This window comes from Rhinoraja longicauda, chromosome 2, assembly GCF_053455715.1.
Source record: "Rhinoraja longicauda isolate Sanriku21f chromosome 2, sRhiLon1.1, whole genome shotgun sequence".
In the NCBI taxonomy this organism is placed as follows: Eukaryota; Metazoa; Chordata; class Chondrichthyes; order Rajiformes; family Arhynchobatidae; genus Rhinoraja; species Rhinoraja longicauda.
This window is the reverse complement of record NC_135954.1, coordinates 32354609-32371019: the sequence shown is the minus strand read 5'-3', so window position 1 is coordinate 32371019 and position 16411 is coordinate 32354609. Positions and strand designations below refer to the sequence as shown.

General features: G+C 44.5%; 1 protein-coding gene across 2 annotated transcripts in view; it reads left to right on the top strand.

Annotated features, from left to right (window-relative positions):
• LOC144603390 (signal transducing adapter molecule 1-like) overlaps positions 1–16411 on the top strand; it is a 57505-nt gene that overhangs the window by 13205 nt on the left and 27889 nt on the right. For both annotated transcript variants that reach the window (XM_078416566.1, XM_078416555.1), the window contains exons 2-4: positions 5326–5410; positions 12964–13039; positions 13327–13422. In XM_078416566.1, coding sequence (XP_078272692.1) covers positions 5326–5410; positions 12964–13039; positions 13327–13422 — 257 coding nt within the window. The remainder of the gene's footprint in view (positions 1–5325; positions 5411–12963; positions 13040–13326; positions 13423–16411) is intronic.

Sequence of the window (16411 nt, the reverse complement as noted above, 5' to 3'; positions counted from 1 at the left end):
ATCTTAATTGGATGCTATGAGGTGGCAGGGTGACTTGGACAGGTTGTGTGAGTGGACGGATGCATGGCAGATGCAGTTTAATGTGGATAAGTGTGAGGTTATCCACTTTGGTGGTAAGAATAGGAAGGCAGGTTATTATCTGAATGGTGTCAAGTTAGGAAAAGGGGACGTACAACGAGATCTGGGTGTCCTAGTGCATCAGTCATTGAAAGGAAGCATGCAGGTACAGCAGGCAGTGAAGAAAGCCAATGGAATGTTGGCCTTCATAACAAGAGGAGTTGAGTATAGGAGCAAAGAGGTTGTACAGGGTCCTAGTGAGACCGCACCTGGAGTACTGTGTGCAGTTTTGGTCTCCAAATTTGAGGTAGGATATTCTTGCAATTGAGGGCGTGCAGCGTAGGTTTACTAGGTTAATTCCCGGAAAGGCGGGACTGTCGTATGTTGAAAGACTGGAGCGACTAGGCTTGTATACACTGGAATTTAGAAGGATGAGAGGGGATCTTATTGAAACATATAAGATTATTAAGGGGTTGGACACGTTAGAGGCAGGAAACATGTTCCCAATGTTGGGGGAGTCCAGAACCAGAGGCCACAGTTTAAGAATAAGGGGTAGGCCATTTAGAACAGAGATGAGGAAAAACTTTTTCAGTCGGAGAGTTGTGAATCTGTGGAATTCTCTGCCTCAGAAGGCAGTGGATACCAATTCTCTGATAGGATAGTGGAGTCAGGGGGTATGGGGAGAAGGCATGAACGGGGTACTGATTGAGAATGATCAGCCATGACCATTCAAAGGACCGTTCATCAGCTCATTTGACCATTCATCAGCTCAAAGGACCGAATGGCCTACTCCTGCACCTATTGTCTATTGTATGTATATACTACTTATACTTGCAATAATTCTTTAATTTCTTTTAATAACTACCCTAACACAGCCGATAATTAAACTAATTATCCAGTATTCAATCATTAATGAATAGTTTTTAAATTAAAAAAAATATTCTTACATGCTAGAAAAACGCTTACGAAATGTTATGGGAGAATTTACGATCACCCCATAAACTAGCACAATCCTGCACAATAGGAACAATTTATAATTTTTACCAAAGCCAAATTAACCTATAAACCTGTATGTCTTTTGAACGTGGGAGGAAACTGGAGCATCCGGGGAGAACCCAAGCGGTCACGGGCAGTACGTACGAACTCTGTACAGACAGCACCCGTAGTCAGGATTGAACCCGGGTCTCTGGCACTGCAAGGCAGCAACCTTTTCAGTCAAGAGAGTTGTGCATCTCTGGAATTCTCTGCCTCAGAAGGCAGTGGAGGCCAATTTTCTGAATGCATTCAAGAGAGAGCTAGAATGCATTCAAGGATAGCGGACTCAGGGGGTATGGGGAGAAGGCAGGAACGGGGTACTGATTGAGAACAATCAGCCATGATCACATTGAATGGCGGTGCTGGCTCAAAGGACCGAATGGCCTACTCCTACACCTATTGTCTATTGCCCATTGTTTTCTCCCAAGTGCCAATTTAATTCCATTTTTGAAAACCATCTCCAGTACATGACTATCCACAGTGCAGTAAAAATCTTTTATATTCCCTCGCAACCATCTTGTATATTTCTTTCAAAATTCTTGATACATCCTATGATGTGGCAGCGGACACATCTGAGGCTTAATTAACCTCAATCTTTGAATGTTGCGGCATTTATTTCAAGAGGGCTTGTGTACAAAAATAGTGATTTAATGCTGAGGCTCAATAAGGCACTGGTAAGGCCACATTTTGAATATTGTGAGCAATTATGGGCACCATATCTGAGGAAGGATGTGCTGGCTCTGGAGAGGGTCCAAAGGAGGTTTACATGAATGATCCCAGGAATGAGTAGGTTGATCTATGATGAGTGTATGTCGGCACTGAGCCTGTACTAGCTGGAGATTAGAAGAATGAGGGGGGACCTCATCGAAACATACAGAATAGTGAAAGGCTTAGATAGAGTGGATGTGGAGAGGATGTTTCCACTAGTGGGAGAGTCTAGAACTAGAGGTCATAGCCCCAGAATTAAAGGACGTTATTTTAGGAAGGAGATGAGAAATTTATTTAGTCAGAGGGTGGTGAATCTGTGGAATTCTTTGCTACAGAAAGCTGAGGAGGCCAAGTCAGTGGATATTTTTAAGGCAGAGATAGATATATTCATGATTAGTATAGGTGTCAGAGGTTATGGAGAGGCATGAGAATGGGGTTGGGAGGAAGAGATAGATCAGCCATAATTGAATGGCAGAGTAGACTTGATGGGTCAAATGGCCTAATTCTACACCTATCACTTATGACCACTCCCAAGTCCCTTTGCACCTCTGCTTTCTGGATTCTCTCCCCATTTAGAAAATAGTTTACGCCTTTATTCCTACTACCAAAATGCATGACTGCACACTTTGTTACACGATATTCCATCTGCCTCTTCTCTGCCCACTCTCCCAACCAGTCCAAGTCCTTCTCTTTTTACGCATTCTCTTTGAATTTTATACTGTCCTTGACTTCCCTTGTCAGCCACGGTCGCCTCTTTCTCCCCCTAGAATCTTTCTTCCTCTTTAGAATGAAAAGATCCTGCATCTTCCGAATTATTCCCAGAAATTCCTGCCATTGTTTTTCCATTGTCTTCCCTGCTAGGGTCCATTATTGGTCCCTTACCATCTTTGGCGAGCTTCTCCCTCATGCCTCTGTAGGCATGCAATACTCAGCTGCAATACCAACACATCCAATGTCACCTTCTCCCTCTCAAATTGCAGATTAAAAATTATCATATTGTGATACCTCCAAATGGTTCATTTACCTTGAGTTCCCTTATCAAATATAGTTTATTACACATTAACATACACATTAATGTATGTTCATTAATGTATTGGTGTTCAAATGTTTGCACAGTGAGAAAAGGCCCATTAGATGCAATATCTCCTTTTTTTAAAAAGTTTATTCCACATTTGCCTTTATTGATTATTGAGACACTTTTGGAAGAAAGGTCATTGATGTTTTTAAACTGGAATGTTTTAATGCTTTCAGTTTAATTTTGTTTTTACAGTAGTGCACAAAAAAGTGGTGCGTTCAGCAAACTGCTAACATGTTTTTCACTAGCAATCATTTAAGTGCCCTGTATCCTGTAGATATCCAGGATATCAAACAAGTGTACATGGATTTTAAGTGGATAAGAAGAGGCTGGTTCCGGTTGGAATGCATTCTGTATTAGCACCATTGGTCTAAGGAACAAAATGCTGAATTACATTACTTTTGAAATGTGGTTCCCATTGGGTTGGCTACTTCTCATTAGGATTTTTCTCTAACTGACAATTCATTCACTTTTTAGGTTAGGTTCAGTCTGAAGAAGGGCCCTGAACAAAAACATAATTTGTCCATTCCCTCCGCAGATGATGGCTGACTCACAAAGTTCCTCCAGCACTTTGCGTTTTGTTCAAGATTTGGAGGAACCTGATGGGCATGTTTTTCACACAGAAGATGTTGGGTATATGGAAGAAACTGCTAGATGAAATAGTGGAGGCAGGTACAATAACAGCATTTAAAAGATATTTGAACAGGTAGTTGGATAGAAAAGTGTGAGTGGGATAGGGGCCTGGAGCGGGCAAATTGGACTGGCTTGCTAGGGTGGGACATCTTGCTCGACATGGGTGAGTTGGGCCGAAGGACTTGTTTTCATGCTGTATGACACTGTGGTTTCTATATAGGTATATGATGTTGGATAGTAGTTGACTAAACCCTCACCTAATTTCCCTCCATGACCCTGAGCTAATTGTGACACCCTTCGTGCCATTTTCACTCGGCAGCTAACTGCGTAACGACCTAGTATGTCTGATGTTGCTTGAAGCAAAGTGAACAATCAGCAGCAAAACATTTGTGGACTTCTTGTATATATATTCCTTTATTTGTCCCACACCGGGGAAATTTACAGTGTTACAGCAGCAAAGTGGATAGCAAGAGATCATTCATTTTAAATAAAAGTAAAGACAAGGATAAATTGTCATCAATTTACTGTATTCCTTAACTATTATTGTTGACTCGTCTGCTGGGAGCAGTGCCGGTTGTGCAGTCTCACAGCAGCGGGAAGGAAGGACCTCCTATATCTCTCCTTCACACACGGGGTGAAGGAATCTGTCACTGAAGGAGCTACTCAGTGCAGAGACAGTGTCCTGCATGGGGTGGGAGTCATTGTCCAGCAACGATGTTAACTTTGCCATTGTCCTCCTCTCTTCCGCCGCCTGTACTGAGTCAAGGGGGCAACCCAGGACAGAGCTGGCCTTCCTGACCAGCTTGTCAAGTCTCTTCCCTTCCGCCGCTGAGATGTTGCTGCTCCAGCAGACCACTCCATAGAAAATGGCCGATGCAACCACCGTGTTGTAGAAGGTCCATTGGGGTGCCCCCTGCACTCCAAAGGACCTGAGCCTCCTCAACAGATAAAGTCTGCTTTGCCCCTTTCTGTATAGCGCATTGGTGTTTTCGGTCCAGTCCAATTTATTGTTAAGGTAAACATCCAGGTACTTATAAGAGTCCACCCTCTCGATGTCCATTCCCTGGATGTTCACCGGTGTCGGGGGGACCTGGCTGCGCCTGCGGAAATCCACCATTATCTCCCTGGTTTTCCCCGCGTTGATCCGGAGGCGGTTCCACTGGCACCAGTCCACAAACTCCTTGATCGGTTCTCTGTAAACCCTATCATTGTCGCCTGTGATGAGGCCGACGATGGCAGAGTCGTCAGAGAACTTCTGTAGATAGCAGTTTGCAGAGCTGTGCATGAAGTCCGCAGTGTACAGTGTTCTTGTTTGGTGTGCAGTGGTCCTACTGGAATTAATACTGGAAAAACACTTTCAACGCTTTCTTTTCCATTTCTCCGAGGAATCAAAAGTTTCAGGTAAAGGTGATCGTAAGATTAGAGCGTTTTCCAAGAAATGTCCTCTTGTAGTGAGGTAGTGAAATCTAAAAATAATGTCATGTAAAACTGTGTTTGTCGGGTGAACTGCCAGTATATCAAAGTTAAAATGTTCAATAAAAGTATTTCTCCGGCTTCACTTAGTACCTGGAAATGGACTGGGGCTGACAAATGATCTTGCAGGGCCTAAGAACAGATGCAAAGGTCACTGTCTCAAAAATAAGAGGATCATCTGTTCAGGATGTAGATGAGAACCTTATTTATTTGAGCGCATAGTGAATCTTTTTGACATAACTGTTTGCCTGAGTTTCTCAGAATAATTGTACTCAAATGTTTGATAGTTAAATGCTTTCTGGCATATATGGTTTGATTCATTTAATTTTTTTTTAATGAAACAGAGAAAGCGACAAGTGAGATGAACACTTCAGAGGACTGGGGCCTCATATTGGACATCTGTGACAAAGTTGGGCAGTCTCGGACTGGGTGAGTGAGAACATTTTAATTTCTAAATGCCATTACTGTATTTGTATCATAAATAGTGAATGTCAGAAAAGGCTATTAAAGTAAAGCATTTGGAATCTACTTCCAAATTAAGCAACTTGAAAGCCAAGTCAAGTCTCGTGTTTCTCTTGGGGAGAAGGTTAGCAGTACAGTGTGCAGGCATTATACAATTAAGATATAATGCATTAAGTGATAGAGGCAGAGTCAGTTGTACATTTCAAAAGGAAATTGGATAGGTGACTGAGAAGAAATAAATTGGATAGGTGACTGAGAAGAAATAAATTGGATAGGTGACTGAGAAGAAATAAATTGGATAGGTGACTGAGAAGAAATAAATTGCGGAGCTATAGAAACAAAGCAGAGGGTTAGAACTAATTAGACAGTCAAAGATTTGGCAATGTTTGGTTAAATGTCATTCACCTTACTGTGCTCTTTAAGTTCTAACCAGGCATTGCTATAACATACATGTATTTCACATTGGTCACAACTATCTTTGGAGCCTGCTCTTTTTCTCTTTCTTTTATTTCAAATTGTGTATTTTCCCTCTGGGCATTAGTGCTCTATTCTGTTTGTTTACCTTATGGTGAGAAGGAGCTGAATGCAAGACTGTTGCCAGGGAATACATATGCACTTTTCCACAGACTTGCAACCTGGTTTTAACTTTAATCCATCAATATTTTGCAAAATTGACCAGTTTTAAATGAACAGATAATAGATGGAAGATTGAGGTTTGTAGTGGAAGGTAGATATTCTGGCTGGACTCTATGACCACTGCAGTTCTGTAGGGATCTGTGCTGAGACCTCTGCTGTTTATGATATGTAGTTTATGATATACAGTTTTTAGGGACATCTTTATGACGGATTTTGGTTTTGATGGATGGACCTACCAACCTTCACTGCTGATGCCACCGCCATCCTGCACCGTCTCCCCGCCGGCATCCAGGCCGGACCTACTGCCACCACCTCCGGCCCACACAGCTTCCTCGGCCACTTCCAGGTCGTGCCTGCCTGCCGCCTCTTCCCCTGGCCTTCAAATCACCTGGATTCCAGGCCCAGTTCCTGACTGAGAGCCTGAAGAAGGATCTCAACCTGGAACGTCACCTATCCATATTATCCAGATACGGTGTCTGGCCTGGGTTACTCCTGCACTTTATGTCCTTTTGTGTATTGACCAATACCTCTAGTTGTTTGTTTCTACTACTTATACAATGATAATCCCTTATTTCATTACAGCAGACAATCGACAATAACAGACACCACCCCCCCCCCCCCTTCCCCTCCCCACTATGTTCCTTGTTAATGAGGTTTACTGAATATAAATGACCTGGGCATAAATGTAAATGGATTGGTAAGTTTGATGACGACACCAAAATTAGAGGAGTTGCAGACAGTGAGGAATGCTGTCAGATGATACAGCGGGACATAGACTAGCTGCAGAAATGGGCGGAGAAATGTCAGATGGAGTTTAACCCAAGCATGTGTGAAGTGTTGCATTTGGGAGGATGAATGTAAGTGGAGTGGATACAGTTAATGGCAAGACCCTTACAACAGAGGGATCTTGGAGTTCAAGTTCATAATCTCACTGAAGGTGGCAGCATCAGTAGATAGGGTGATTAAGAAGGTGTAGAGTATGCTTGCCTTCATTGCTAGAGGCATTGAATATAAGAGTCAAGAAGTCATGATGCAGCTCTATAGAACGTTGGTTATGTCGCATTTGGAGTATTGCATCAAATTCTGGTCGCCCCATTACAGGATAGATCTGGAGGCTTTGGAGAGGGTGAAGGAGGTTTATCAGAATGCTGCATGGATTAGAGGGTTTCGGCCACAGGGAGATGTTGAATAGACTTGGATTGTTTTCTCTGGAATGTTTGAGGTTGAAGGAAGACATGGTAGAAGATTCAAGATTCAAGATTCAAGATAGCTTTATTTGTCATCCAATATTGGACGAAATTGAGTCACCCACAGTCCAACAATAAAAGCATTAAATAGGCAGTAAAATTACACAACCCCAAAAACACACAAAAAAGAAACATCCATCAAAGAAACATCCATCACAGTGAGTCTCCTCCAGTCCTCTCCTCACTGTGATGGAAGGCCACAATGTCTTTCCCTTTTCCTGCTGTCCTCTCCTGCGGCCAGGTTGTTGTGGTTGGAGGCCGCGCCGGACGGTCCGCAGCGGGCCGAGCCTAAGGCAAGTCGCAGCCGCTCCCGCAGCCTCCGAAGACGGCCGGCTCCGCCGATGATAAGTCCGATCCGGGGCGGGCGAACACGCTGCTGCTGCCGCTGTTGCTGCACGTTGGGACGGTCGTGGCTCCCGACATTGAAGCCCCCGCCCAGCAGAGAAACATCCCGCGGCATATTTTAGGCCGCGCCGGACGATGAAATGTCCGCGCCCCAAGCCCCGCGATCCGGGGCGGGGGAACCCACTGCCGCTGCCGGAGCTCCCGATGTCGGCATCCACGCGGCCCGAGCCTAAGGCGAGTCGCAGCCGCTCCCGCAGCCTCCGAGGACGGCCGGCTCCGGTGATGGTAAGTCCGATCCGCGGGCTCTGCGAACCAGAGCCCTGGAGGCCGCCAGCTCCAGGAGTTGGGCCGATGGTAGGCCGCAGCAGGAACGGAGACACCACCCAGAAAACAAAGGTCGGGTCTCCGTTCGGAAGGGACACATATTTACAATTTTTACAGTTTCCCCCCTCCCCCCCACATACACACATAGTACACAAACACAAAAACACGACATCACAACTACAATTAAGACAAAAAAACAACAAAAACACAAAGACAAATGGACCGCAGGTAAGCCGCAGTTGCTATGGCAGCGCCGCCATTTTGGATCCCAGTATATTGGAAGTATATAGAATTACTAGACGACCCATTGGGTTCCCGTTGTTACTAAAGGTTCTTTAGTAACTTGTCAGATTCCTTGTTGAGCTAAATTAAGGCGCGTGTTGCAATCAAAAACACTTGAACAATTGGTTGTTCAGAAAGCAGCCAAAACGGTACACGATAGCGCAACAATTTGAACAAAACACGACCCGTGGACCCGTTGGGTTCCCGTTGTGACAGCGGGCCCCACTCCAAAAGTGTACAGCAAGATCCCAGGGTATATCTGAGGTTGTGGTGGCCGGGGAGCCTCCCCCGGGGCCGGGGGCGGGCGAGGGGGGAGCGGAAAGGGGAGAGGGAGCCACTCACCCCTGCCCCGGGCGGCCATCGTGGTGCTGCCCGATGTTCGTCCTGCTGGCGGCCATCTTCTTTGACCTTCTCTCTGCCGCCGCGCTGCACCATGGGAGGAAGGTCAATAGACAATAGACAATAGGTGCAGGAGTAGGCCATTCGGCCCTTCGAGCCAGCACCGCCATTCAATGTGATCATGGCTGATCATTCTCAATCAGTACCCCGTTCCTGCTTTCTCCCCATACCCCCTGACTCCGCTATCCTTAAGAGCTCTATCTAGCTCTCTCTTGAATGTATTCAGAGAATTGGCCTCCAAGGTCAGGTGCGGGGCACGCCGGGATGGGCGCCAATCCTCCCGGCACTGCTGTGCTGGCACACCGCCGCCGGGCCTGGCAACACTCTCCCAACTGCGAACGCGAGGATACCGGACCCAGCAACCCTTCCCCAACTGCACAGGCGTGACTGCCATGTTGAAACTTATCGCATTCACGGTATAGAGCTTATTAAAGTTTATAAAGTGAATTACTTTTAAAATATAACGAAACTTATTACTGCACACCGCAGGCAAATGTTGAGTAAGGTGCCCCTAAAATTGTTGTGGTATTGTGTACCGTTTTGGCTGTATTTCAGGAACATACATGCATACAGATGAGAGTTTTAGTTTTATACTAGAACAAGTGTGCCCGTTCAAAGCGGGCCCTTTGGGCCCGTCCCCACACCCCCCATTTTCTCCTCCCCCAGCCCCACTCTTACTCTCCCCACACCCTCCCCTTGGGCGGGGAGGTAGTGGTTGAGGGAGGGAGGTGTTGAGGATGGAGGGGGGGAGGGTGATGAGAGATGGGGCTGTATTTGTGGAGGGGGGAGAGAGTGAGGGGGGAGGGGGCCCGGGGGGGGGGGATAGCGGGGAGATGTTCTCCCGGGTGTGGGAGAGAGGAGAGAAGCAAGGGGAGAGAGGAGAGGTGAGCCGGTGATCGCGGGCTGGCGCCGCTAACGGCGTCCATTATTTTGGTGCGAGTGAGGAGATGCCGCGCATGCGTGCTGAGTACAGAGTGAGGAGATTCCGCGCATGCGTGCTGAGCACTGCCGCACCGCAGCGCCCCCCTTCTGTCAATACTTCGATAAATGAGGGGGGGCAGCACCTTTAGACCTCTGTAACTTAAAAAATATGCGTCCGAAATAAATAAAAATATCATTTTCCAGCAGCGAACCTAAAAATATCATTTTCCAGCAGCGAACCGCATGCTGATTAAGGCGGTTCAAAAATCGTGGCGCTACGGTTCACCGTTTTGCCGGAATTGCCTTCAGCCGACATCAGTGGAATATATATACAAACATCGCTTCAAGATCTGAGTTTTAGTAGTATACTAGAAAAGAGGGCCCGTTGGGCCCGTCCCCACACCCCCCATTCTCACTCCCCCAGCCCCACTCTTACTCTCCAAGTGTGCCCGTTGGGCCCGGAAAAGAGGGCCCGTTGGGCCCGTCCCCACACCCCCCATTCTCACTCCCCCAGCCCCACTCTTACTCTCCAAGTGTGCCCGTTGGGCCCGGAAAAGAGGGCCCGTTGGGCCCGTCCCCACACCCCCCATTCTCTCCTCCCCCAGCCCCACTCTTACTCTCCAAGTGTGCCCGTTGGGCCCGTCCTCCTGATCTGTGTATGTCAAGTGACCACTATAGCCTTCATTCTTTTTTTTTTTCCCTAATCAGATGTTTGTTTGTTTTTTCCTAATCAGATGTGCAGTACTTTGGTCAACGTGGGTTGTTTTTAAATGTGCTATACAAATAAAACTGACTTGACTTGACTTGACTTGCAATAACAAAAAAGACTTCTTGGAAGCTTTTCGAAACAATGTAGCCGTCACAAGCTGAAAACTAAATCCTTGCTGAAAACTAAATCCTTTTCTGGAAACTTTTGGAAACAAATGTAGCCCCTTGAAGAAAAGGGTTAGAAATGAAAAATTTAAACTTTAATATCTCTCTAGCTTTAAAAAGGTAGCTTCAATTTGAACGAAAGTACTTACAATAGTTGCCCAGGTTAATGGTGAATACGGCGGTACAAAAATCGTAGCGCTTTGGTGTACCGTCTAGGAGGAGTAGGGTTTGTAAGTAATCTTCCGTACATACACATATACATACATACATACGGAATGTTGGACCGCAGAGTTTTAGTATTATACTAGAAAAGAGGGCCCGTTGGGCCCGTCCCCACACCCCCCATTCTCACTCCCCCAGCCCCACTCTTACTCTCCAAGTGTGCCCGTTGGGCCCGGAAAAGAGGGCCCGTTGGGCCCGTCCCCACACCCCCCATTCTCTCCTCCCCCAGCCCCACTCTTACTCTCCAAGTGTGCCCGTTGGGCCCGTCCTCCTGATCTGTGTATGTCAAGTGACCACTATAGCCTTCATTCTTTTTTTTTTTCCCTAATCAGATGTTTGTTTGTTTTTTCCTAATCAGATGTGCAGTACTTTGGTCAACGTGGGTTGTTTTTAAATGTGCTATACAAATAAAACTGACTTGACTTGACTTGACTTGCAATAACAAAAAAGACTTCTTGGAAGCTTTTCGAAACAATGTAGCCGTCACAAGCTGAAAACTAAATCCTTGCTGAAAACTAAATCCTTTTCTGGAAACTTTTGGAAACAAATGTAGCCCCTTGAAGAAAAGGGTTAGAAATGAAAAATTTAAACTTTAATATCTCTCTAGCTTTAAAAAGGTAGCTTCAATTTGAACGAAAGTACTTACAATAGTTGCCCAGGTTAATGGTGAATACGGCGGTACAAAAATCGTAGCGCTTTGGTGTACCGTCTAGGAGGAGTAGGGTTTGTAAGTAATCTTCCGTACATACACATATACATACATACATACGGAATGTTGGACCGCAGAGTTTTAGTATTATATAGATAGATAGAAGATAGATAGATAGACTAGAACAAGTGTGCCCGTTGGAAGCGGGCCCTTTGGGCCCGTCCCCACTCCCCCCATTCTCTCCTCCCCCAGCCCTACTCTTACCCGTTTTGTGATGACAGATGTTGCGGTATTTGTTGAGGGGGGAGAGAGTGAGTTGGGAGGGGGGGTGGTTTGCGGGGAGATGTTCTCCCGGTTTTTGGAGAGAGGAGAGAAGCAAGGGGAGAGAGGAGAGGTGTGCCGGTGATCGCGGGCTTGCTCCGCTAACGGCGTCCATTGTTTTTGTGCGTGCGAGGATATTCCGCGCATGCGTGTTGAGTACTGAGTGTGGAGATTCCGCGCATGCGTACTGAGCACTGCCGGACCGCAGCGCCCCCCTTCTGTCAAAACTTCGATAAATGAGGGGGGGCAGCGCCTTTAGACCTCTGTAACTTACAAAATATGCGTCCGAATTAAATAAAAATATCATTTTCCAGCAGCGAACCGCATGCTGATTAAGGCGGTACAAAAATCGTGGCGCTGCGGTTTACCGTTTTGCCGGAATTGCCTTCAGCCGACATCAGTGGAATATATATACAAAAACGTTACAAGATCTGAGTTTTAGTAGTATATAGATTTAGTAGTATATAGATAGATAGATAGATATATATAGATATATAGATAGAGAGAGAGAGAGATGAGAGACATGGATAGAGTAAACAGGAAATGCCCAATGCTAGAGGGCATAGCTATACGGGGTGGGGTGGGGGGGAGGGGGGGGGGAGATGTGCAGGGCAAGATTTTACACAGAGTAGTGGGGCTGGTACAAATTACCGTGCTGTGTTCGATGTTTTGTTCCATGATTTCAATTCATTTGTGAAGCAGCACTTTTCAATGCTGAGAGAATAAATTGTGCCCACTTGTGGAGTGCAAAGAAATTGCATTCACTGTATGATTGTGATTGCCACATGTTGAAAATTTGATTGGTCCTGAAGTACGTGCACCAATTGTGATTATTTTCTTGGGGGGTGGGTCATGTCTTGACAATGTTATTCCATGTGCAATGCTGTTCACCAGGAACTTACTGCATTTTGTTCCAATGCTGATGGTCATTGCCGAAACAACTAGTGTGGGATAAGAATGCACTTTGATAAGTCTCATTACCCAATTCTTGAGCTTATCCACGCACTTCCTGACTGCATGTGCTGTACTTGGGCAAATCGCAACCAATGACCCACAACCTCTTCACTTCCACTGTGCCTCCTCATCATCTTGTCTCCCAATGTTATATTTGTTTTCTTGGAGAACTTGCATTAGTGGATTTGGGGTTTACTGAAGTGTGCCGTGTCAGACCAATGACTGAAACCTTTAATGAGCCTTGAGAGTGGCTTTTAGGACAGGCATGTATCATTAGAGGGTGTAAGTTAGAAACAATAATGTTTTATTTTAATAGAGGTTACTTGGACTGTACTTTTAATCACTAGGCCAAAAGACTGCTTGAGAGCCATTATGAAAAGAGTGAATCACAAAGATCCTCATGTTGCTATGCAGGCACTAACTGTAAGTAGTACGTTTAGTATTTTTCGTATCTTAAGCATTTTTTTTCCCCTGCAGATTTGTTCAAACACATGGTTTAGCCACCCTTACAACTATAAAATACAAATCAATTTTGATAATCTTAGATTGAGTTTAGCTGTTTTATGATTTTTTTGTCATGTGAATGGCTGAATTGAAAGTTAAATAAAATTATAATTTATGTTAATATACCGTAATACTGAAATGGAGCTGTAATCTAGTAACAGTTTTATCATTGTCAATGTTTTGATTCATGAAATTTTATTTTGCAGCTGCTAGGAGCATGTGTATCAAACTGTGGCAAAATTTTTCACCTTGAAGTTTGCTCAAGAGACTTTGCAAGTGAAGTAAGCAATGTCTTAAACAAGGTAAATATTTTTATAGTTTAATATTATTAAATTGATTTGGTTTTGTTTGACACGTTAATTGACCATGTTAGTTCACAAGTTATCGGAGTAGAATTAGGCCATTCGGCCCATCGACTCTACTCCACCATTCAATCATGGCTGATCTTTGCCTCCTAATCCTATTTTCCTGCCTTCTCCGCATAACGCTTGACATCCTTTCGAATCAAGAATTTGTCTTTCTCTGCCTTAAAAATATCCACTTACTTGGCCTCCACAGCACTCTGTAGCAATGAGTGCCACAGATTAACTACCCTTTGATTAAAAGAAGTTCCTCCTCACCTCCTTTCTAAAAGAGCGCCCTTTAATTCTGAGGCTATGACCTCTGGTCCTAAACTCTCCCACCAGTGGAAACATCCTTTCCACATCCACTCTATGCCTTTCATTATTCTGTAAATTTCAATGAGGTTCTCCCTCATTCTTCTAACCTCCAGCGAATACAGGCTCAGTGCCGACAGACGCTCGTCATAGGTTAACCTACTCATTCCTGGGATCATTCTTGAAATCTCCTCTGGACCCTCTCCAGAGCCAGCACACCCTTCCTTAGATTTGGGGCCCAAATTTGCTCTCAGTATCCAAAATACGGCCTGACCAGCGCCTTATAGAGCCTCAGCCTTACATCTGTGTTTTTGTATTCCAGTCCTCCAGATATAAATGCTTGCATTGGATTTGCCTTCCTTACTATTCCTTAGATTTGACTTGCAAATTAACTTTTTGGGAGTCTTGCAACAGCACTCCCAAGTCCCTTTGCACCTCCGATTTCTGTATTCTCACTCCATTTAGAAAATAACATACACCTTTCTTCTTCTTACCAAAATGCATGACTCTGCACTTTGCTATACTGAATTTCATCTGCCACCTCTCTGCCCATTCTCCTAACCTATCTAAGTCTTTCTGCAGAGTCCTTGCTTCCTCTACATTGCCTGCCCCTCCACCTATCTTAGCATCAGTTTTCCTAGAACCTTCCCCTTAATAATATCCACTCCACTAACTTCCACACCCTGACTCTCTAGGATTGCAGGCACACTGCTGGTGACTTCCAATGTGAAGACTGATGCAAAAAAGTTATTCAAGGCCTTTTCTTAATTTCCCATTATCACTTCTCCTGCATCAGGAGGCACCGTAGCGCAGCGGTAGAGTTGCTGCTTTACAGCGAATGCAGCGCCGGAGACTCAGGTTCGATCCTGACTACGGGTGCTGCACTGTAAGGAGTTTGTACGTTCTCCCCGTGACCTGCGTGGGTTTTCTCCGAGATCTTCGGTTTCCTCCCACACTCCAAAGACGTACAGGTATGTAGGTTAATTGGCTGGGTAAATGTAAAAATTGTCCCTAGTGGGTGTAGGATAGTGTTAATATACGGAGATCGCTGGGCGGCACGGACTTGGTGGGCCGAAAAGGCCTGTTTCCGGCTGTATATATATGATATATGATATGATCATTCTCCAGCGACCCAACGTCCACTCTTGCCTTTTTTTAAACTCTTTATATATCTGTAGAAACTTATGCTATCCTCTTTTATATTATTGGCTATTTTACATTCGTACTTCATCTTTTCTCTCCTTATTGTCCTATTAGTTACCTTTTGTTCTTTAAAATCATTTTTTTTTTTTTTTTTTTTTTTTTTTTAATCAAAAAATACTTTATTCAAGTAATAAATATCATTTACAAAACATCTTTTTTAAACAAACCCATCCGACATTTCCGGAGGTTACATATTCAATACAGGCATTTACTTAGACATTTACATACATTTACATACATATCCCTTATTTGGAGGGGCGTCTCTCTCCAATCATCCCAATCCTCTGGCTTCCCACTAATCTTTGCAATGTAATATACCTTCTCTTTTGTTTTTATGTTGTCCTTGACCTCCCTTGTCGGCCATGGTCATCCATCTTATTCTCCCCCTGGCTCTTTCTTCTTTGGAATGAAATGATCCTGTACCTTCCGAATTATCCGCAGAAACTCCAGCCATTGCTGCTCTACTGTCATTTCTACAAGCCCCTTTCCAGTCAATCTTTGCCAACTCCTCCTTCATGCCTCGGTAGTCCCCTATTGCGCATCTGTAACACCGACACATCCAATTTCACCTTTTTCCTTTCAAATGGTAGGTCCAATCTTATCATATTCTGGTCACTGCCTCCTAGTGGTTTCTTTACCTCAAGTTCTCTTATTAAATCTGGTTCATTGCAAATCTAGAATTGCCTTATCCCTGGTAGGCTCCACAACACACTGCTCCAAGAAACTATTTCGGAGGCACTCTACAAATTCTCTCTCTTGGGGTCCAGTCCAGCCTGATTCTCTCAGTCCACCTGCATATTGAAGTCTCCAATGACCACCGTAGCATTGTGTTTCCTACACGCCAATTTTATTTCCTGATGCAATTTCCTGATGCTCTATAGTTTACACCAGGTTGCTCCTTTGAGAAATAATGGAATATGCTGGATCTTTCGCATAAAATAATGTCATCAGTCTTTAAATAAGCTGTTATCTCTTTTATGATTCTTTATTAATGTTGTTAGAGACGTTGCATTATGTTCAAGGTCTGTTCTGTTTTCATTGGTTTTACTCTGGTTACTAACTTGGAGTAGGTAAATTAAGAGTCCAAAGTGTAGATTTACAGGTAAGATAGGACTTTTTAAGCAATGCTGCAAATATTTTGCTTCACTGTTCCTTATTATAGTGTCCTTTGGAGTTTTGATGCACTTAATACCCTGCAGATAGCTTTATCGTCAATGAAGTACCATGAAAATATATTTTTCTGAATCCAGTTTTGTTGGTGATAGTTGATTCGCTAATTCAGATTTGATAAATTATGAAATGTTTGAATAGAGTTACACAGTGTGGAAACAGATCCTTCGGCTGAACCTACCCATGCCGACCAACTGTTTAGGTTAGCTTGGTTGCCCCATCTACACTAGTCCCACCTGCCTGCATTTGGCCCAATGTGTTC